Raw genomic sequence first — 24,162 nt, 5'->3', positions numbered from 1 at the left:
CAATCTGAATGAGTTCAGATCATTTAGATCTATTGAGGCTAAGCAATTGCCACATGAATAAAAGCACTGTGCAAAACTGCAGCCATAGTCTATGTCTTTGAAGATTAAGTATTGTGCAGCAGGATGTTTTCATACTGGATTGCTTTTTGTTGTGGAGTGGTCATGCTTCCTTTTTGAGGGCACTTATAAAATCACATAGTATCTCCAGTAATGCTGTGACATAGCCCCTGGCTGTTAACAAATACATCTTTGTTGCAGGGATACTAACTGAATCATGCTGTTTGTTAAGCTAGTTCATTAGCTAGCTACTTTAGTAGGATTCTTAATTGCTTCTAAGGAGACAAATACTAAAAGTCATACAGAAAATTGTTCAAAGGTAAAGTTGAGTCTGAGGTTTGAAATTAAAGTGTATTTTTTTCTCTGATGTTAGTGAGCCATTGCTTATCTTTGAGATCAGTTTTATTAATTTTTCTGCAAGATATGAAAATCTGTCATTATTTCAAAGTGACAGTGGAATGTTTTTAGGTCAGTGCTATTAGTCATCTGTAATGCTACTGCTGATGTCATCTCTTAGGCTCTTTTTTAGGTGATTATTCAAATGTGCTAGTGATTCTTTTCTGTGACGTATTAACATTGAGGGAACTAAGTGTTGGTTATGTATGTTTGTTAGCATACATTTGTATGCTTTTAGTGATAAGTTGAAGTGGGAACCATTGAGGTTCAAACTGGTATTTCATTAACAGATATTGTTCTAGTTTTGGTACTGATTTAATTTTTCCAAGACCCTAGGCTTGTGTTCAAAACATCCTAATGTGCTTAGACATGTCCAGTTTTACTTCGTAGATTCAGTTAAAGTTCAAATAGTGCTAGGAAATTGAGTTGTAAAGGGAAGACATCCCTTCTTCCACTTACCTCAGTCAATTTTTCTAGTTCATGTAGACTTATTAATGATCAACTCATACCTCCCAGCAATTTGCTCAACGACTTTCGTGCCTTTGTTCTCATAAGTTTGTCTCAATTCTCAAAATATAAATTGTACAACACTGAATTTTTTTTTCCCTGCATGAGCTGCCCTCTGCTTGCGCACTCATAAAGACTGTATTAATCTGTTCCATTACTTTTTTTTTTCCATTACTTACTAACTGGTCTTCTTTCTCTTATATTTTCTCTTTCTTTTTTAACATTGGGAAATTCTTTAAAAGGAGGTTAGATTGAAAGATTGGGTTAAAGAGTTCCCAGTAAAGTACGTAGGAACTGCTTGAAAGACTTTTACATTTGATGTAAGTAGTTTTTAGTTGCCTGATTTCTCTCCTTCAAGAAGTGAAGATAGTAAAGTGTTAGATGAAACAAATCAATTTTGCTGAGCTTTTGTGAACTAAAAAGGTATTGTGATAACTTTTTGTCTTTACTGAAAACTTTCTGAAGGTAAAACAAAGAATTGTGTAGTATCACTAATGAATTCCTTAGGGATGTAGACTGGCTTTATTTTCTGATTGTAGAATTCAGTTACTGGGATTTTTAATGGAATTAAGGGGTTTTTTTCCATGTCTGTTCCAAATTTTTGCAATTCTTTGTTGTGACTACAGTAATGAAAATCAGCAAAATCTGTTTTTTATGGCAGACTTTCTAACTGATTTTTAAACATAGCAAATAAAAGATCAGTTTGTGTACTAATCCAGAACAAAGTATAGAGACTGAAGATTTAATGTCACCATTTAGGCATTTGGTATTTAGACTTAACTGTGTCTTGTTATAAATGGCCTTTGTCAAGCTTCCAGAGGACCACGTATCTAAGAAATCAGTCTATTTCACAATGAATGTGTCATTAATAGTGGGTGGAATTTTTGTTTTTCTACCTCATGGCATAGAGAGTATCAAGAAATAACCAGTGATGCATATGCTTCTTTATATAGGTGCTCTTAAAACTTTTAAAGAACTGATTAAATTTGAAGGAACTAAATTTAAACCGGGATGAAGTTATAAAAATGTTTAAAGTAGTTTTAGGTTTTCAGTTTAGTGGTTATTCTCCCACTTGAAAATAGGTGTTTAGCTTAAGTTAATCTTGAATATTGCAATACTTCTAATTTGAAACTTTTAAAATATTTGTTTTTTGAAATGTAATTATGCTACTACTCAGGGAAGAGTGTTCATATACATTTTGTAACAGAATATTTAGATGCAAAACCATGATGTAAACATCCTAATTTTTTCACTGTAGTTGTATTCAAGTCTTCTAAGAGATTAATTGTGCCTCTCATTTTTTCATCAGGCTATTGATTTCATCAAAATCCATTCCAACTTGAGTCACAAGTAGAGAAATTAAAGTCAAAGTTTCTCTTAAAGCAAACTTAGTTTCATGTACCTTCTCCTAAAGTTATAGCTTTTTATGTGGATCTACTGTGATGAATTTTCATTGTGCCTTACTTGTGGTACATTCTGGCTACAGAATTTGGTGTACCACTCCTTCGGTGCATACGATGTCCTCTGGGTGATTTATTCTTGCTCAATTCTGTTATGTTCCCATATCTTCCTGCCTCTGTTGTGCAGATTTTTGAGATGATTCTCTCATAGTTGGACAGAAAAATGTAATAATTTGCCTTATTAAAGGCTTTTTTAGGTCATACTGCACAGTACTTTACTGAGGTAACGTAAAATTAAATTCATACACCTGGTAGCCTTACTGACAGTGGAATTGAAGCAGTCCTGCCTGTCTCTTGTACTCCTTTGTATGAGTCTTTGTTAGTTTCATTCTCTTTTATTAGTGAGGAGCTCCTAGAGCTGCTTTCAGCAGTAGTAGATTTGAGTGAAACTCAGGTCATTTGTGGTTCTGGAGAAGCATGAATGAGCCTGATTTTTGGATTTATGCTATATGTGCTTTGGTTCACCTATGCTTTCAGTGGTTGTAACTCTTTCCAGAAAGAAGAACTTCATGTTCCTCCCATCTAAACTGTGTCATGCAACAGACACTTCATATAAATTGTTTGTGTATTTGGTGAATGTGTATGGCTGAGTTTGAAGTCAGTTTGAAAAATAAGCTGCAGTAAGCTTTGTTCTTTCTTACCAGATAGTAGTGCATTGACCCCAGCAGAGGGTGATTTTGGCTCCTTTAAAGAGGAAGTCAGCTTAGATTAGTACAGCACATGCATAATACTTAAAATATTACTCACGTAGGAAGGACTTTTATACACCTACTACCATATTTTCCAATTCAAATGAAGATGTGTACGTAGTAAAGTTTGATCTCTTTTTTTGAATGTGCTGTCTAACAAGATAGATGTCATTGATCAGGTGCTCCTGGGAAAGAAATGTGAAGGAGAGTGTCATGTGAACGCCCCACAGATGCTACAGTTGGCCAGTATGTTTGATATCTGTGTAGAGGTCATACATTTTTTCATTTGTTTTTTAGGAAAAGAGAACAAGACTTCTTGCAAGTGCCTTTGCAGACTGTGACCTGTTCTTTACAACAGTCAGGAATGCTAAGTTGTACTGTGTTTGCTTCCCATCCGGAAAGGGCCATATACCTGTCTTGCTATTTCTTGATGTACCCTACTTCTGTTTGAGTAAACTGAGGGTTTCTGTTTCTCATCAACCACTGTTACTCAATCTTGAGCATGGATCTGAAGTTCTTTTTAAGCTTAGATTATGGAGCAGAAATCCTGCACTATAAGGGCTGCAGGCAAGGTTGACTACAATATTAATTGGGTGACATTGCTTTATATGGATTAGTACAGGCTATAGTTGTGGTTAGTTAGGTACAGAGAGCTCCATGTGAGCATGACCCCACCAGTGATCCCTTCCAGCTGTAACCATTCTGTGCTTATGTGCTTCCTTTGGAACCAAACTCATTTGATGGTCAAGTTGAGTGAAGTTTTTTTTACCCTTACATTTTTATGACTGCACCTATCTTAATTAGCAAATATGTCTGATGCACTTTTCCACTCTGGGTATTTTAAAAGAAGCAATGAAATTACCTTCTCAGTAAGCTACCTGGTGAGGTGGTTGGGATAATACTATATCCCTGTTCTTAGTAAGTATGTAATGATGACAACTCAGAATATTCTGTGACTCTGTAAAACCCAATAACTAGTAACCCAGGATATTTGGTTCAGGATGCCTGCCTCACCATCTTAAGATTTCTTGAAGTACAATTCCTACTTATTTCTGTCACGGAATGTGAAGTGCTTCCGCCACGCCCAGTGATACAAAACTAAGCTTAAGACACCTAGTTGAAACTCCAGTGACTTACTTATCATTGCAGGAATAAAGTCCAGTTTCCCATTATTCCTTCAGTTATATTGACTAAAATTTAAGCAGTTAGATTCCTGCAATCTCGCATATCATTTATTTTGTTACAAACCTGCAGGGTTTTTTTAGCAGTGGTTCCTATTTTAGTGAAATTTGAAAAAGAAGAAAACTTGGCCTGATGTCAGCAAAAGGCATGGAAATGCCTTGAGTGCAGCAAACTTCTGAGGTGCAGTACTTAGTTACAATAGGAACCACAAAACAAACCTCAATAGGCTAGGCTCTTAGCTCTGGTTATAAATAGATGAGACATAACTGCTATAATAAGAGGAGAGCTTGGAAGAGTGAGGGAAATAATATTATGGTAGTGATTTTCTTTCTCTCTCATCTACCTTAATATCTGACCATCAGGCAACAGCTGGTAATAATCTTGAATTACAGACTACTCTTAGTGTCTCTATAGCTGATTAATTGTTTACAGATGTTTTCTGCAAACTTTTATATTATTTGTCCAGAATTACATTTTTGTGCTTGCTAGCTTGCCAAGCAGTTGCTGCTATTTATTAGCTGGTAGACCTTTCCATGGTGTCAAGTCAACTCTTTAGTGGGTCAATTAGCTCTGTCAACAGCTCTGATCAGGTAGGCACTTGTTTATGCCAGTTAACCATCTTCCTTTTTGTATTCTGTGGGGTTGATAATGGAGAGGCCTCTGGAATGGCTTTGTTTGTCATGCAGGAAAGCTGACAGGAACTGAGAGAGGGAATATTGGGTTCCACTTGGTTTACCAAGTCCGAACAAATATTCCCAGAGAACCACAGCTTTCACTGTGACTTGAACAATTTACATAGGAATTTCGTGGTAAACTAATAGGAATGAAGATTAATCTAATTTTTATAATTTTTTTTGGCAGTAGATAGATGTTTTCGTGTCCTAAAAATCAGACGCCATATACTCTTATGTCTAGAAGACAGCCTTAGTTTTTCCCTTTTCTGGTGAGTGTCCTTTGAGATACAAAGCAGACCTTCATATTTAGTGTGAATATAAAGAGCAAAACCAAGGAGCATAAATACACCAAAGGAGTAGAGATAGGGTTAGACCGACTGAATTGGTGTTGGAAGAGTGCTTAGTGCCTTCCCTTAAGGCTCTGAAGAGATGTGGGGGAGATTGGTAAATGGCATCCACAGAGTTGCTTTGCTTCATCCACTCACTTCGAGTTCATTGTAGAGGTGAGTTCCATTAATAGATATGAAAGGAGAATTACAAGAGCACAGGGATGCCATAATTAAACCTGGAGAAAATACTGTTACTGGAATAAAAATAACTATAGAAATAACAAAAAATACTGGGTTTTTTAAGATGTATTGGAACTTTAGGAATTAACAAATGTATGTCTGGCACTAGTATAATTTTGGGTCTTTCTTCTGATTTCAGGTAGTAAGCTCAACAAACGGAGAGCTGAACACAGATGACCCAACTGCAGGCCGTTCAAATGCACCCATCACAGCTCCTGCAGAAGTAGAAGTAATGGATGAAACAAAGTATGTCCTTCTTTTTATCTTCTTTGGATCTTTTGTGCTCAGCTGCTTCAATATTTTTTATATAGTTTTTCAGAAAATGTTGTCTGAACTGAATAGCCATTGGTGAGGAGCAAAACTACAGTGCTATACTTAATTTTGTTTTTAAATTTCTAATTAGTAGCGTTCCTATAGCTTGTGCTTTTTTAGCCTAAGCCTTGAATGACATGTCTTGCTATGCTGGCTAGAGAAGTGCATGCATTTTTGATGTTTCAACTCATTTTCAAATATTTATTTTAAGATAGTGTTGTGACTACCAAAAGCCATGCATAGAATATGTAAAATTCTTCCTCTGTATTGTATTCTGATTCTCTTTTTTCCTTTACTCTCTTTCTGTATAGCTGTCAGAAAGTGTTGAACATGTGGTGAGTTATACAGCACAGGCAGGCAGAAATAGCCCCAGGAGCTTTGTTCTTTTTATTTTGTTTAAAACTAACTTCAGAAAACTTAAAAATAAAATACCTATTTAGAAATGACAAAATACATTTTAATTCTGTGAAACAATTAACTGTTTTTACAAAAAGCCACCTTTGGGAGCTGTTCTGCCTGCTTCAAAGCCTGCTTGCTTTTAAATTGCGTAGTTTGTGATGTACGTTACGTCAACCTTTTTACTGAGTACTAGAATATTTTTTCTTATTTTCTATTCTGTTTGAAACAGAAAAGCATTCTTTTCAAATATTGTAGCATTCAGCTAGTGTATTAACATCTAGGAAATAATTCGCATGAATAAGTAATAATTGCTAGCAAATGTTTGAATTTTCCAATTATCTCTGTAAAAAAACTATTTACCAAAGTATTGGTCTTTGACAACTTTCTAACTAATCACTAAAACGTAACTTGAAAGTTCCTTAATTCTTAATTTCATCCAGTGCAACGGAAGGGAAAAATATTAAGATCTGTTACCGTGGGATGGACAACTGATATTTATGTATTTGTGTAGTAAACTTAGACTTGAAAACTAGTACAGAACAATATTCTTGGTAGCTAAAGGTGATATGAATTCCAACATGTTTCATTTTATAATTGTGCTTGAAATAGGATTTTACAAGGATATGGTCTTAGTTTATCATAAAATAAAGGGACCCAGGTATGAAGGATACATTAGTATCTGCATTATTGCTCTGCTACATTAGTAGCAGAGGAATTCACTAGCAGCAGTTTTTCTAGGACCCATTTTCCTGACTTTAGATAAAAGGGAAATTTCTCCAAGTGAAATTTTTTTTGAAGCAATTGTTCCACAAGTTCTGGTTGTGGTAGGTAAGCTTTATTTGCATGTGTAATTAATAATTTTGTATGGTGGTGTCTGTAGGGCCACATTTTTAAACTGGCTTTCTGTGAACACTGAGGATAACGACATTATTTGCTGCCATCTTTGTGGAGTATGGTATTATTTTACTGTCAAAAATATATCAGTTCTCTGATATATATATATGTGTTTGAAACAAAAAAATCCAAAGGGGCACGGGTATTGATAGGCTGCCCATACCTAAATTCCCTATCCCCTCTCTTCAAATAAGCACAGTGATAATTGCCTTATGCTCAGCTCATGTGCACACAGAAAAAGATTAAATTTCTTGTACTTTGAGTAGTGATTAGCACAATTAAACCTATTTTTAGTTCCCTGTTTTAATTAGTTATCTGCAAAAAGTTAAGAGGATTGTCAGGAGCCAAGATGCTCAGCTGCTTAAGTGTAGGAGTTCACTTTTTCTGATATGAATACATAATGGACAAATATGCTATCCCTGACCTTTTTGGCCTACCCTTAATTGGTTTGGTTACAGACAAAATGACTAGTTTAGTGTCCTGCTCTTTAGATTGATTTTCTTGTTTTTGAGTATGAAACACTCAAATTAGTGTTTCAACACTGTCTGTTTAAACTCAAGCTTCCTGAGTGACTAGAGGTTTTTCTGGGAGTAGACTTCTATATTTTGAAGTTTTTATATTTTAGCAGTTAATTAACATACATGCATGCCCACTCACCCTCACCCCCTCTCCAGCTTTAGTATCAAACATCAATGCATAGGTACACATATTTTTTCAGAAAGAGCACTTAGAAGATTTTAATTTTACATTTTAGCATCATAATTACAAGCCTAATATCAAAAGGGGTTGTGACACATTCAAGCATTTGTTTATAGATTTTACATGTGGAACAGGTTAAGGGAATAGGATTACTAGTATCCTTCATGTCTGTGACATGGATATTTTTTGTTCTAAGGAGACGTTGCATGGCAAGGATGTGTCTAACGTTGTGCCTCTTTCATAATCTTTTTTCTGCCTGAAAGTATGAACAAAGCTAACCTCTCTTGCTCATGTCTTCTGTTTGTAATCTTTCCTTATACTCTGAAAAGACAAACTTGAATCTTATTTAGAAATGCTTCATTCTTTGTTTTAGATGTTTCCTTAGTTTTAGAAACTTAGCATGACTATATCTTCATTTAAAAGATCTTAAAAAGGGTGCCCCTCATGTGGGATTGTCCCCATTATGTAAGATTTTAACTGTGAACATAAGTGTAATTTAGGTGAATATTTGAGCTTCTGCTACCATTTCGGTGAAATCCTGTAAATCAGAAAGGATAAGTTTGGGGGTTTTTAATTCTGTAAGGATTTTATTGTTTTGGGACATTTAACCAATGTTTAACCAAACATTTCATTGTTCATCAATTATTTATCTACTCACATGCAGTATATATTCCTAATCTTATGCCATGTTGTTTTCATGGTGGGTGTGCAGCTAGCATGACTTAGCAGTGGGTGTTGTGTTTTGGGAATTTTGGTGGGTTTGGTTTTTTTGTTTGTGAGTGTTGGGGGTGGAGGGAGTTGTTGGTTTGGTTATTTTTGTTGGTTTGGGTTTTTAGAAAAGTTGCTTTCTGCCCTATTTCAGTTGTTACGTAATGAAGTTGTAAAGCAAGGAGAAAACTAACCTGATCACTGTGCTGCCCTGACACTTGGGGATCTGCAGATCTATCTATAGTTTTCTACAGATGCTCTTTCATTTATCACTGAGCAATTAACCTGTCTTTCCTCTTTGCTAGCTTCAGAACAGTTGCTTCTATGAAGCATGTGTGATTTGGATAACCAAAAGGCTCTTCTGTGGGAAGGCAGAGAAGGGCAAAAAGGAATTGATTATATGATTTGTCGTTTTTGCATCTTGCATATTTTTTGCCACTTTAAATACTTGTTACTAATGCTGCAGTAAAGTGCCTGCCATGTGCTTGATGGCAAATATAAAAACATAGCTGTCTAAACACAAATGACAAGTTGATTTAGAATTTTGGTCCAAGGCACTGTTCAACTGGAAGGAAGGCTATTTAACAGGAAAAAAGATAGGATAATGACTTAGGAAGGAAAAAAACTGTTCAAAACCATAATGCTGAATTGCTACTTCAGATAATACCTCAAAAGACACTTTAGATTGTACAGGAAAAGTGCAGTATTCTTTGCACTTTATAGATTGCTGTTATACTGCCGACTCTAGAAATGTTAAATAAACTCCAGATGAAGGTTAGCAGTCATTAAATACTTTATTTAAAAAAATCCTTTCCTAGAAGTAGAAATTTTTAAAACTTACCTCTTCTGTATTTTGCATGCACATTGAATAGTATAACAAATTTGTGGTTTAATAGTCCTTAATAAGACACCTATCTATAGCTTTAAATATAGCTCTGAGCAATGTAATATCTGTATTATGTAAAAGTGACAATAACACCCTCTAGCGACAGTATGCTGAAGAACAAGTCTGCATTTCTGTTATGAATAATACTCATTAAGAGATTATGCACTATGAATCTTTGACTCAGGGTTATGTTTCTTTCAGAAAATTTGTTGTCAGGCAATAGCGTCTGTTCTACCATAATCCCATTTAAAGGTGCATATATTTTAAAATTGCATTTATTTGGCCGTGGAAGCCAATTTGAAGTCTAGCATGTCTAGAATTTAAAAATCACAGTGTTTAAGTGTACATCAGTTTTGATTTCTAAAACAGTGCTGTGGCTTACAATTCATCATGGAATTTGCATTCCTTTAGTCCTTTTTAGGTATGTTATATATTATTAAGATATTTATTTTTCCACACCAAATAAAAGTTTTCAGCATTTAATGATTTCTCTTTGAATTGAAATTTAGTTGAATAGTTTTTATAGTTTAAAAAAACTAAACAAAAGAACTGTTAATAGAAATTACACTCATTATAGTAGTATTGTGCACATTCCAGAAGACCAGAGGACTAAAAAAGCTGTGCTTTATGTTGCTTAAAAATAGAACTTTTGATTTTACCATTGCATGGTGCCCTTTTTCTCTGGTTGACAGAGAAGTAGGAGAAGGAATAAAAACCAGTATGAGATTTGCAGCAAAGATGAGTTAAAATTTTCTAATAAGAAAAGCAAGAAGGCCTAAAGTGTCCCTGAATTGCAGAGAGGATCCAAGTAGTCCTAAATGTTTAAGAAGTATGATCTACTTGGGTTGTGATCCATATAAATAAAGTTTATTTAAAGAGTGAAGAGTTAAAATTCTAGATAGCTGTTCTAGAATATAAATTGTCTGCTGTATTTCCATCTTCCTACAGTTACTTTTATAACCTGTATATTCTAATGTTATAAATCAAGACAGAATTTTTCTGTGGGCTTTCCCTAAGGCATGCTAATTTTGAGCAAGTATAAAAGTGATTTACCATCACAGATGAGGGTAGGATTTCCTCATCTACAGGATCATAGGATAATTCATATTGAAAGGGAGGAGAACCGGTTTGCTTTGATACATGGCATATATAAAATACTTGGGGTGAAAAATGAATTAAACTAAATTGGGGTTCATAGATCTACAAGTAGATTCAACGCTTAAGTGATAATAAATGTTAGTGGTTATAGGCACGTGCTGAAAAAAGGGTTAGTAGTTATGGGCGAATTTCAGTTACAGTCAGTGGTTCCTACCCTTCAAAACCTATTATATTTCTTCTTTAAGAAGTACTTCAAATTTAGTAAATACAGTATGATACTTATGCTAGCTGTAAAAATACTTATCTATGTAGTTCCCCCTACTGAATTTTAATTTTGGGCTTCCTCTTCATCAATAACCAATGTTTTTTTCTACTGAAAGTTACGTAACTCTCAGAGCAGTTCTGGTCTGCCTCTGCCCACTGCTACTTTTTCAGTGACTGAGCGACAGGGTGCCTTGGATATTTTGAGAAGGTAACTTCTGTCTCCCCTTACTTTGGATGTTGTTCTCACTCCCTGTAGAACCTTATTTTTAGACCCTTAGTCTCCCTAATTTTTAAATGCTTTCCCCATTTCCCATATTCCAAACTGAATCATCTGGATTCTTTTTGAATTTTCGCGACATAAATGCTTGGTGGACTTTTAAGGATTTACCGATCAAGGCTACTCATGCAGTATGTTTATATTTTCACTACTGCTGTACTTCATAGTTTAAGACTCATCAGGGTATAGCACTGCAAGTGAGAATTCAATAACCAAACCACAGAACTCCATGGGACAAGCTCTATTAGAGTAGACAACTTACATGTTCAGTTTTGGTCACACACATTGTGACCACTTCAGTGTGGAAGTTTATTTTTCAGGACCTGAGAGTTGCTTAAAATAAGCCTAGCAGTACAATTTAAAGGAATTTTTTGTGTGTGCATGTGTTATTTGTTGTTTTCCTCTTTATTTTCGAAAGTACTTTCTGGACTTCTGTAGTCCTTCTGTATATTATCTATATCTAACTCCCTCCAACTCTTTTTCATTTTGTAGTGTTCTTTCAGGTACTTTTCAGATTGTCTCTATTTGCTAAGTTAAATTCACAGTGTTTGTCAGTTTCTTTCATTCATGTAGTATTCAATAAAGCAGAAGAGGGATTATCAGTGTTCTTTATATTTAAGCTGTAATTTTTCACTGTAATATTTATTTTCACTGAGCACTGAGTCAGAGCATTAATTATGTTGCTCATTAGAATTTTCTTCTAAAATGTCTTGTGGAATAGCCTTGGAGAAAGTTTTTCTAAGTTCTGGTTGACAAAGGAAGTGCAAATTGTTTTCTTGTTTTAGCAACAATAGTGTCTTAAGTGCACAGTTTAGGTGACACAGTCATAAACACAAGCTTCCATTTGGCAAATTGCCAGTTAATATGAAAGAGTACTCAGGTAATGGAATATTCTTTATTACAAATGCATTTTTAAGTCAGCCTATAATACCTGTGCTTTTGATACTCTCGTCAGTACTCCAAGCTTAATAGCTACTTGCTTTTTAGCTTTAGTTTGATACTATTTACCAAAAAAGGTGAAATGTGTCAAAAATATCTCTACTTCAGTTTCTTTTTCTAATAAATCAATTGCCTGCAATAGAGCTTAATGAGTTCCTTGTGGTGCTGGCTATACCTGAGCTATGTACTTCAAATGAGACATAGAGTAAATAGTTTAGTTTTGTGGTTTCTTTTATATTGTATGTAATTCATGTCACGCTTGCAGGTGCTGCTGCTTATTCAAGAGGAGGAAAAGGAAAACCATCCAGCGCAACAAATGACTAGAACCAAACAGAACACGGGAAGATGCTTATTTGTTCAACTGTTGTCTTGTGATCTTAAAAAAAAAACAAAACAACAAAACCCAAAGCAAAAACCTCCATAATAAACACATTTTCCGAGGACTCTCTGAGAAACAATATCATGCCTCTGTGCTTTGATTTGGTTCTTCTGCATCCATCTTCTGTTTCTTTAATTCATCTCTTCTGAAAGCTTTAAGATATTGTCAAATAGGAGTGCTTCTTTGACCATCAACATACGGACCAATGAAATGATAGAAAATGAACAGTATCTTGAGCAAAACTGAATTTGAGAAGTGTTTCTTCTTTACTAGGAGGTAGTAGCAGTGTCTTAGATGAAGACGGATGTCATAGATCAGTTATATGAGTTTGTAGCAGTGTATCTAATGCAGTTTTCTTCAAAAATGAAGAAGAAAAATACAGATACACAACAATAATGCAAAATAATAAAATCTTAAGATTTATTTTATGACATTTGCATTGTTTTTCTTCTTTTGCTTCAGTATTACTGGTTAGTCAGATTGTTACTCCAGTCAAATTGCCGCTGTCTGGAGATACTGGGGATGCTGGTTTAACTGTTGACAGTTGTCAAAATGCTGGTGCTACTAACAGAAAGTATTTCCAATACCCTTTTGGTTTGAAAACTTGCTTTTCTTTTGCCTACAATGAATATTGCAGTGCAGTAGAAATTATAAGAGTATTTGTGCAAGAATACAAATGTTTGTATAATTTAAGTTGTACATCTGGTAATGTTAACAAGATCAAATTACCTTCAAAAGAGCTCTACAGAGCAAATACTGAGTCTGATTAAAGCAGAATAAGTATGAAAGCCTGTATGTTCACTAAGATAGGTGATGATTGACAGCATCTTTAACTTGAAAATATGGACGTGCCATGTAAAGTTAGAGGTGTACTATTTGTTCTTTAATTCAGAAAATAAATGCAATAGAAGTGAGTTTGACTTCTGCCTTCACTGCATACTAGCCCAAATTTCCTGCTTTTTTTTTCCTGGAATTTTCTTGTCTTGCAGTGTAAGGTCACTAGTATCATAGGATAGCATGGATGTGTCAGATGCTTTTCTGCAGTTGGAAGAAGTTCTTGCAGTATGAACAAACCAACAGTTCTGTAGACAAGACAGCCCATTTTGTATTTTCTTCTTCAGAAAATACATGCTTCTTTTAAAGCCATAGTGACAGAGTTCTGTTTTTTGTCATGTTTAACTGCCAGTTTTGAAGAAGGGCTGTGGAAGATGGAAGTGACTAGATAGATTTATTGACCAAAACACAGATTATCTCTATTTCTTTAGAATTCTTCAAGAGCTAAGTAGCATCTTTTTTCTGTCCACAAATGTCTTTTGGCATACTTATTTATTTTTCTTCTGTTTTGTGGTAGCATTTAAAATGTATATAAAAGTAAAGGTACACCTTTGAATTAATCATTGTATTTACAAGGATTTTAATTTTATTTTGTAATTTATTTTTCATTAAGAGCCAAAATTGTATTTTATTGTTTGGATTATGTGCTCATATGTATGCTTAAGTCTTTGTCATTATTACTGTTCATGCAGTTAAGTTTTTGTTTTAGAAAACCTGAACTTGGCCTACAAATACACACTGTGTAACAGGTCATAAGTTTCCACTCCACCAGGGTGTGTTACTGATTATTTCAGACACAAAGTTTTTTCTTATTTTTTCTTTGAGCTGAGAAGTAGGTCACTTGACCATTCTCTTATGAAAACACATTCTTCTTTGTAGTACTTGACCAAATCTGTTGCTTGTACATGTGGTATATGTATTTCTTGCACACCTGGTGAGTTTTATTCTTGGAGGTTTTTCATCTCTACCGTGTTTGTATGATCTGAACTCTGTAACAAGAAAGTGTGAATGTTATGGACTTACAATGGTTGAATATATAAAAGCTGTTTATTTGCTGAAATGATTGGCAAGGTGCTAGCTTTTCAGCAATTTAAGTGCTTGATTTTAATGCAGAAGAAGTTTTCCTTCTAGTAAAGCAGTTGGCACTAATGTAGGTATGCCAATATGATTTGCATTTATATAATTTTTCTTCCTGTCTACAGTAATGAAGTAAACAATGGCTGGATGTCTAAAACTGAAATACATCCCTGTTTAAATGTAAGAAAGAAATAAAGATAGTTTTTTAAAATTTGTCTTTTCCCCCCCTTTCCTACAGTCTTAGATGAACTAATGTTTTAGGATATGCTGAACAAATCTAATGTCTTTCAATGGGAATGAATTTGAAAGCATGATTCTCATAATGCTTGGCTTAGAGTTGTGTTTGCTTACTTAACAGATGTTCCTGGTACGTGCTTTAATAGACCTGATAACAGCAACCGAGTGAGGAGACCTCAATGCACACATTTGAAATCTACTCATAGATTAATGTTTATGCTGTCTGTGCCACCTTAAAAAAGACCTGAAGAGGTCTAGGAAATGTATGAAAAGAACATATTTTTGGTTAGAGGAGGCCCTTAAATAACATCTAGTCCAAACACAAAACTCTTACTACCCCCTCCTAATGTAAGTGTGGAAATGTTTCACTGGATCAGGTTGCTCAAAGCCCCATCCAGTCTGACTTTGAGTGTTTCTAAGGATTGGGTATCCACAACTTTTTCAGGCAACTTACTCCAGTTGCTTGTCTGACCACCTCCATGGAAAAAAAGGTCTTCCTTACATCCAGTCTAAATCTACGCTCTTTCAGTTTAATCTGTAATTTCTTGTTCTGTCACAGGCCTTGGTAAATGTCTTGTGTTTTATGTTGCAAGTTTGAAAGCCCACAATTAGGTATTGCCAGAATTGTCTTTTCTCCAGGCTGAAAAAAACCAATATTCCCTTTCCTTATAGGAGGGGTATTCTTATCCTCTGTTGATTTTTGTTGCCTTCTCTGGACCTTCTCTAACAGGTTGCAAGTGTTTCTCCTGCTGGGGACCCCAGAGCTGACACAGCACTGCAGTGGGATCTTGCCAGAGCAGAGCAGAGGCACGGAATCACCTCCCTCACCCTGCTGCACACGCTGCTTTGGATGCAGCCCAGGACACGGCTGGCTTTCTGGCTGAGTGCACATTGCTATGTCATGTCTAATTTTTTCATTCATCAGTATCCCCAACTCCTTCTCTGGTCTCAAACCCTTCATCCACCAGTCTGTACTTGGAGTGGTGGTTGCCCTGGGCCAATTGCAGGATGCTGAATTTGTCCTTGCTGTCCTTCAGAAAGTTTGCATGTGTGCACTCCAAAAGTGTGTCAAGGTCCTAAAGTACATAGAAGGTTGCTTTTGATGAAGGTCCATTCCTAGGTCTGTTGTTTGCAACTAAAGATAGTCTGATGGGTGAAGATTAGTAGCTGTCTTGGTTGCAGCTGATTATGAAGATGTTAAGTTTAAGATACTTGGCACTATGAAAAAAAAAAATATCAGCAGAGCTACTACCCAGGAAAGACCAGGCTTTTGGCGTTCAAGGGTGTTTGGGTCCAGTGTTCCAGGGTGTTTGGCACCCCAGTGGACTTGTGTAGAAAGAAAGGCTGCTGAGTGATGTGGTGGTTGGAGGCTGTCTTGGGCACAGAGATCACAAAATTATAGAGCTTTTGGTTCTCAGAGAAGTGAGGAGGCAGATCAGCAGAACTGCCATCTTTAATTTCTGGAAGATAGACTCTGGCCTTTCAGCTTTATCTCAGAGCAGACTTTGTATACTATGAAATATTCCTTTGGTCAGTTTGGGTCAGTTGTCTTTTTCATGTCCCCTTCCCAGGTTTGCCCAGCCCCAGCCTGCTGGTGGTGGGGGTGCAGAATCTTGGGGAGACAGTGCTGATGCTGGGCCAGGGCTACTCAGAGGTAGCCAAAACACCACTCTGTTAGCAGCACCTCACCAGTCACTAACACAGCACAGCAAGGTGAGGGCTGGCATGGGGAAAAGAACCCATCCCAGCCAGACCTAATACAGGTAAACATGATAGTCATCTACAAGAAGGCTGGAAGGAAGATCCAGGGAACCAACAGGCCTGCCAGCCTAACCTCAGTGTTGGGAAACGTCATGGAGCAAGTAGTTTTGATTGCAATCACATGGCAATCACATACAGGATGAGCAGGGGATTAGGCCCAGCCAACACAGGATTACAAAAGACAAGTCCTGCTAAGCCCACATGGTCTCCTTTTTTGACAAGGTGATCTTAGTGGATGAGGAAAAGACTAGATGTTGTCTGCCTAGGCTTTAGCGTAGCCTTCAACATGATTTCCCCCACCATTCTGCTGGAGAAACTGGCTGCTTATGGCTTGGAATGGTGCACTCCTCACTGGGTAAAAAACTGGATGGGGTTACATTCAGGCTCAGTACAAATGGTGTCCACAGCTCTTGGTCAAGTTTCTAACAGTGATGGTGGAGGTGGATGGGCTTGCATTCAGCTGACAGCTGGTCTTATCTGTGATCCAGACCAGGGCATTGAGTGTAAGTTTACAGATGACACTACGTTGGGCAGCAATATATATCTGCTGGAGGGTAGGAATGTCCTGCAGAGACCTAGACAGGCTGGATCAGTGGGCTGAAATTAGTTGAACAAAAACCTTAAGACTGAGTGGTGAGTCCTGCCATTACAATAATCCTGTGTGGAGCTATGTGCTGGGAAAAGAGTGGCTGGAAAGGTGCTCAGCAGCAAAGGACCTGAGGGTGCTGGTCAACAGCAGCTGAAGAGAAGCCAGCTGTACCTTGAAGGCGGCATCTTGGCATGTATCAAAAATGGTGGGGCCAGTAGGAACAGGGATAATCCCAGCAGGATAGTCCCCCTATACTGGGTGCTGGTGAGGCCACACCTCAACTCCTGTGTCCATTTCTGGGCCTCAGTTCAAAAAAGACATTGAAGTGCTGGAGGCAGTCAGAGAAAGGCAGCAGAGCTGGGGAGGGGTCTGGAGCACAAGTGTTGTGCAGAGTGGCTGAAGGAGCTGTGGGTGTTCAACCTGGAAAACAAGGCTCAGGGGAGACTTTGAGTGTGTAGCCAGGTGGGACTCAATGTCTTCTCCGAAGAAACGAGTGACAGTACAAGAGGAAATGGCCTGATGTGGTACCAGGAGAGATTTAGATTGGATATTGGGGAAAGATTGCTTCTTCAAATGGGTTCTCAAGCATTGGAACAGGCTGCCCAGGGAAATGGTGGAGTCACCATCCCTGGAGGTACTTAAAATGTGTAGATGTGGTGCTTTGGTACCTGGTTTAATGGTGGGCTTGGCAGTGCTGAGAGTGGTTGGGTTTGATGATCCTGAAGGGCTTCTGCAACAAAGTTCTGTATTAATGCTGGGAATGTACTATTATACCATATTTCAAATGCACAAAGTGCTGGCATTGACTGTCCATTGCTTGGACACGAAGAGCCATAGATGACCAGTTGCCTTTCTGTGGTTTAGTTTGAGACAGCATAGCTGCAAATATTTATCTGGTTTTTGAGGTAGTTGTCTGTGGGTGACTGTGTAAACCCCCACTTGGTTTGACCTGCTGACAGTTGGGGGATGGGTCTTAAATGAGTCTTAAATTCATCACACATTAATTTAGTATTTTCTATATTGTTCCTTTCTTGCATTGGCTAGCGAGTTGTTGTGGCACACCTAAACAAAATAGCAAAAGTTCTTCACTGCTTCAGAGATACAAATCTTCAGACTTCAATAGTAGTCCCTCTTTTTTGCTTTTGTGAATACATAGGTTCTGAACTTTTGTATCCACTTCAATTTGAATTAATTTTTGAAGGGTAGATCTGTTTGTTCCATCAGGTGAGAATATATGCTCTCTGCATTCTGCCATATAGGGTTGTCCTGAGGATCCCTGCTAGGAGTTCGTTTTCCACATTAATGCCCTCTTTCTATGAACAAGAGGGACTGAAGATAAAGTTCTTTAGAGCTCCCAGGAATTAGGTAGGTAGTAAGTATACATAAATTATGCAAATTTGATCAATAAACCTCCCTTCATGGACTAAAATCACAGCTGGATATAACAATCTAAATTTGCTGAGGTAAAGCTAAATTTGAACAGTTTCTTACATGGAGGACAAATGAATATATTTCTATATTTTCTTAAATGAAGAAATTGTATTCTATAATCTGGTTGTGCTGTGCCATTTAATTAAATAGTTACAGAAAACTACCTTTTCTGGAAAAGACAAGGTAAACTTTAGTAGTCTTAGGAATACTCACATGTTGCAGGTGAAGTGAGCCCTCTATATCAATGACCAGTACAGAGAATTTCAGTATCTTTTAATTCTGGCCCCCAGTTAAGCATCAGTTTTGTGTAGTGCATTATTAAAAAGGTTCCTGCTATAATGAACAGGAAACTTGTCAGCTCTGCCGTGTGCTTGATTGCTTGGAGCATCAGGATTGTCTTCCACCTGCAGTTTCTTTGCAGGAAGCTCCATGTCCATTTTGGAAGGGTGGTTTACTTCAGAAGCAAGCACAGGTGCTATAATGCACTTGGTCCATATGAACTGCACTATGTGGCAATACACTGAAAGTGAGCAAATGAGGGAGGTCACTGTTTGAACCTCCCTGTGCTGTTGATACCTTCTCTTCACTGAGGAGAGCTTGGCACTGTGGATGGCCTGGCATGCTCTGATACATGAGGTGAGTGGAAACACTGGTGTCAATTTGTGCGTTAAATGTTAGTAAAGCTTAATTTGTTTCTTAAGTGGTTTTGTTGTTGGGATTTTTGTTTGCTTGTCTATTTGTTTTTGCTATAAAATAAATATAAATGAAAGTTCTGCTGATTGCTCCTCTCACCGCAGTAGATATTCTTGCTCACTCCTGGGGTTTGTGCACCTCATGTTGGAGCCCAGGGTTGAGAAAACTGTAGGATGGTACAATTGGCTTGTCCTTTGCAGAGAACCACATTTACAAGACTAGTTTTTAACACCTGGCTCAGTACAAATGGTGTCCACAGCTCTTGGTCAAGTTTCTAACAGTAATGGTTTTTTTCCCTAGGTTTTGGTAGGAAGTGTGTTTCTACCTTTCAGCTATAGTTGAACTCATGCCCCCACTTTGGTTGGATTCAATATAACTTAACACAAACTTGGAAAGCTCTCATATCCAAGATCTGTGATTCAGCCATAAAATGACAAGACAACTGGAAAGAGTTTGTTATTTGTGTGGTTTATTTCCAGATGTCTGACACCCCAGGGTGCCTTCTGGGGCTCAGTCCAGTCTAAGGTGTGCTGTAGTCCCAGCCTTTTGCCTGCACTGTCAGGGAGGGGCATCTGGGCATTGTGGCCTGAGCATAGCCAGAGCAGGCAGTTTCACCAGAGTGGACAACCATGGAAAACTGTGGGTGCCCAAAGGAATACAGGGCAGCCCCAGGGGCCTGCAGAGCTGCTGTGTATGACTTCAGCAGGGTGTGAGGACATAAAGGCCACACTTGCCCATCTGAAAACAGTCAAGGCCACAGAAGGAACTTGCTATAAGATGGATCACCCAAGCAGGAACTTGAGATAAGCACAGACAAGAGAAATTTACAACAGGAAGATGCTAATTCCTAGCCTGATGGAGGTGAGATTTGGTTAACTCAACCTACTGAATGCATCCAGAAAAATCCCACTCTGGCAAATTGTGGAAAAGGAAGCAACTGCTCATACACATGCTACTCCAAGGTACAGGAACACCAGCAACCAACCTGAGGATACCTGGAGCTTGGACTGTGTAAAGGTGGTTCCCCCAGAAGAATGACTCCAGGATGCCCCCCACTGAGAGGCCCAGAGTGAGGACGCCCCAGTGGGACACTGCTGGAACCATGGGTGGTGACTGTTTTCTGCTTGATATCTGTTAAAAAATTTACAGTCAAAAAAATCTTATTACTGGCTTTGGCATATGGTCTCATTAGCACCTTAATTAGGAGAGAAGCATCTCTCACTCTTTGGATCATAACGGCATGAAGCTATTGTGTGCAAGGTGTCCAGCTGTTTTTGGGAAGGTGTGCTATAGTTTGGTGAAGGAGCAGAGACAGCAGAAGCAGCCTGCTGGTGGAGGTCTGGTTGGGCCTGGCTGCTCTATGGGGGTAAAAGGGAGGGGGCATGAGGCTTTTTGGCAGCAGCTGCCCCTCCCAGCTCTTCTGGGCTTCTCTTGGGGCAGTTTTTCTTCAAAGCCAAGCCTGCAAAAATGCAGCTGTTGGTCTCCTCTGGCAGATGACTAATTTCTTGCACCTTCTGAGTAGGTGGGGATCATCTCTCTTGAAACGGTTGTGGGAGAAGAGTAACTAAAATCTGCAAAAGCAGTACAAGCTAGTTGCCAGCCTTTGGAGACCCCAGGATAGGAGAACTGAGCCTTATGCTGGTGAAAGACCAATGTGTGTCTTGAAGAGGCTTAATGAGCACTTGAAACCTAAAGCTTAGGCTGACAAAAAGGTTGTGCTGGGTTTCTGTTAAGTAGTGAACACCCTTAAGAAGAAAGGGAAAAGAGGAAGAATTTAATCTCTGAACATTCCCTGCCTTCCTTCTCCTCTCCTTCAATGCCAAGGCTTACCTTACTGTAAGGTGAATTTCTTGTGCCAGAATCATTCTGAGTCAGTTTATGTGCAGGGGAAGTGATGCAGATTGCCAGTTAGCTGGGCTTTGCTGATACCCTGCAGTACTGTTCAGCTCAATAGCTTGGGAAGGAAGGACAGTGTCTGTTGGCTGAGAAAGTGCGGGTGGCCAAGCCAACAGGAGACAGCTGGGACACATTTGTACCTGTATTTGTATTGAAACAGGAGGTAGTACAAGAACTGTACAAAAATTATGGTTACCACTGAGAACTACTGCAGAAGATTGCTTAATGTAATTGCTTTAATAACGTTCTTTTGGCAACCATGGCTTGCTATAGAAGATACTGAGGAAGAAGGTTTTGGGAAAATATTTCTGCTCTGGTCTGTCTTTTATGCCTGCCTGGAATTTATTTTAATGCTTTGTAGATGCTAAACATCTAAAGGTGTTCTGTTTGCTCTGTTGTCTCATCCTTAAGCACAGGAAAAGTTGAATCTCCTGATGTATCTGGAGCAGCAACAGATGATGATCCTGCTCTCCTCACCACTAAGAAAGAAGGCTGCAGCCCTGCTGTTGCTCAAAGTAACTGGTAGCTGTGCAAGTCTAACCAGAAGTTTGATGTACTTAGGGAATTAGTCTCAGAAGGTGGAAATATTTCAAAAGAATTAACTTTTTAAAAGTAAGTGGGACAGTTTTTTTCCTGAAAACTATGAGGAGACAGTGTCCTGCTGGTGGAAGTTATTTCCACCTGCCAAAAGTTCAAGGCTGTAGCTGAAATCCAAGCAGCAACACTACAGCTCTATTTCAGTTGTATTGCAAAGTTTCAGTAGCAGGGGGCTGTGGGGTGGTTTCTGTGAGAAGCTGCCAGAAGCTTCCCCCCATGACCAACAGAGCCAGTGCCAGCTGGCTTCAGGACAGACCCACGCTGGCTGAGGCTGGGCCAGGCAGTGACAGCGGACAAACGGAACCGGGGCAAGAAACTTTTGTGTGGGAGCAATTGCAGCCAGGGAAGAATGGAGTGAGAATATGTGGTAGAAACAGCTCTGCAGACACCAAGGTCAGAGGAGAAAGAGGGGGAGGAGCTGCTCCAGGTGCCAGAGCAGAGATTCCTTCCCCTGCAGCCCCTGGTGATACACATGTTCCCCTGCAGTCCGTGGAAATCCATGTGGAGAGGAGATCCACCTGCAGCATGGGGAGAATCCCACCCTGGAGCTGGTGGGTGCCCAAAGGAGGCTTTGACCCTGTGGAAGCCTGTGCTGGAGCAGCATCTGTGGCCCACTGAAGAGAGGAGCTCATGCTGTAGCAGGTTTTCTGTCAGGATCCGTGACCCTGTGAGGGACCCGCAGTGGAGCAGTTCATGAAGAACTGCAGCCTGTGGAAGGGCTTGTGTTGGGCAACTTGTCTCCCTTGGAAGGGATTCCTGCAATGGATCAGGGGAAGAGTGTGATCAGTCCTCCCCCTTTGGAGGAAGGGTGGCAGAGATGAGTGATGAACTGACCACAGGCCCTGTTCCCTGTCCCCCTGCACTACAGGGTGAAGGAGGAAGAGAATTTGGCAGTGAAGCTGAGCCTGGGAAGATGGGAAAGATGGGGGTTTAAAGTACGTTTTTTTACTACTTGTACAGATACAAAACTCATATTGCAACTGAATTAGTTTTTAGTGACTTTTTTTTAAACCAATTTCCTGCTAAGGGTGCTAAAATAATGTAATTTCAATTGTGCTGCCATGTTGCCACTTAAAGTGAACATTTGAAATTTCTTATTATATGTACTTTGAAATGGAAATAATTATTTTCAAATAAAATATGCTTTATCGGGAGATATAATGAGGAATTGAATAAGTGCTTCAGAAAGTGCTCCATTTTGTAGCAAAAATTTTTAGCTTAAGAAAACCCCCCTCAAGCAAGCAACATGCGCACAAAGCCCCCAACCCAATAACTGATCTTCTGTTAAATATGTTAAACTGTTGTAAATGTAGACACCCTAATAATGTTCAATAGATGTCTCTTAACCAGTCTACAAAATGGTACATTTTTTATTTAAGAACTAATCTATAAATATTTTTATTTACAAATTGTTGATGTTATTGTTTTAAATTATACATTAGAGCATTTTTTCTGTGATAGAGCTTTGGAAACCTACTGACGGAGCACAAATGATATCTGCATATTTCAAAATACAGAAAGGAAAAACAACCAATATTTTTAACCAGAAAAATGCACTCAAATTTTCAGAAGCTCTCTTTCCAGCAATATCTATTGTTCTGAGCCTTCAATATCTTTGGGAGTGTAATGTACGAGTGTGTAATGCAGAAATTAGCAGAGTAGCTATGGTTAGTGTGTACTGATGACAAGCTACGAACTGAGGTACTAGTGTGCAGATAAAACTGAATTAAAAATCGACCACATCTTTCATCATAGAACTAGAGCTGTGCAGTTGTTCTTATTGATCTGGTTTAACACGAACACAAAGCTCAACAGCTTATGGTTCTCTTTGGGATCCTTTCTTTGCATACCCAAAATGTAAGATTTTGCTAATGGGATAAGAATACACAAATGAAACTCAGGCACAGACAGGCCTAAGCCTCAGTGGTTTGGTCTGGTTTGTTTGTTTTTAACTGTATAGCTCAGTAAGTTTTGAATCTGTGTTTGTTAATTTTTCCCCTATTTGCGTCATATACATAAACTATTTTTCTGACTGAAAATAGAGAAAATGGAGTTAGGGGAAAAAAGAAATTTGCAGAAATGCTCTACTATAGGTGCTTAAAAAAAGGAATTTAAAACATGTGCCCCAACTGAAAAACATGAAACATTACATTTGCTTTCATGTGAAGCTTGGTGTGACCTTCATTGTTGGAAATAGTAGAAAGTATTATTTCTGCAATTAATATACTACACTTTCAGCAGTTGTGAAGCAGAAAGCTTAGCATGAATAAATAAAGATATAAATTGTCAGGTCACATTTCAGTGAGAGTTCGTGTTAAGCAGCAATATAAATGGAAGAGCTTACAATGAAATGAAATTTATAATATAAAGATCAAACCTGCCTATGAGACCCTTTTAAGGAAATCTGTTGTGCTGAAAAGATTACAATTTTGTTTCAATAGAGAGTAACATAGTATGACAAAACTAGTGTATTTCTGCTGGATAAATGTGATATAAATTAGGATCTGATTCCATGTGGATGATCTTACCATACAAGAAAAAAAAACTTTTTAACAAGCAGGAATTGTGTCCAATTCTGGGCCCCTCAGTTTAGGAGGGACGTTGAGATGCTTGAGTGTGTCCAAAGAAGAGCAACGAGGCTGGTGAGGGGCTTGGAGC

The 24,162-nt window shown here is 38.2% G+C and overlaps 1 protein-coding gene across 6 annotated transcripts in view; it reads left to right on the top strand.

Moving 5' to 3' along the window:
* The window catches only part of CSNK1G3 (casein kinase 1 gamma 3), a 65,735-nt gene extending 51,219 nt beyond the window's left edge, over positions 1-14,516 (top strand). For 2 of the 6 annotated variants that reach the window (XM_031061234.1, XM_031061232.1), the window contains 4 exons: positions 5,674-5,780; positions 6,158-6,181; positions 10,911-11,002; positions 12,276-14,516. In XM_031061234.1, the coding sequence (XP_030917094.1) occupies positions 5,674-5,780; positions 6,158-6,181; positions 10,911-10,968 (189 nt within the window). In that variant the 3' untranslated portion in view covers positions 10,969-11,002; positions 12,276-14,516. The remainder of the gene's footprint in view (positions 1-5,673; positions 5,781-6,157; positions 6,182-10,910; positions 11,003-12,275) is intronic. The other 4 variants (XM_005426185.2, XM_005426184.2, XM_005426186.2 and 1 more) reach the window with 2 other exon arrangements.
* The last annotated feature ends 9,646 nt before the right edge of the window (positions 14,517-24,162 follow it).

The sequence above is a fragment of the Geospiza fortis genome, unplaced genomic scaffold, assembly GCF_000277835.1.
Source record: "Geospiza fortis unplaced genomic scaffold, GeoFor_1.0 scaffold44, whole genome shotgun sequence".
Lineage (NCBI taxonomy): Eukaryota > Metazoa > Chordata > Aves > Passeriformes > Thraupidae > Geospiza > Geospiza fortis.
The sequence above is the reverse complement of the archived record's forward strand: the minus strand, read 5'-3'. Positions and strand labels throughout refer to the sequence as shown.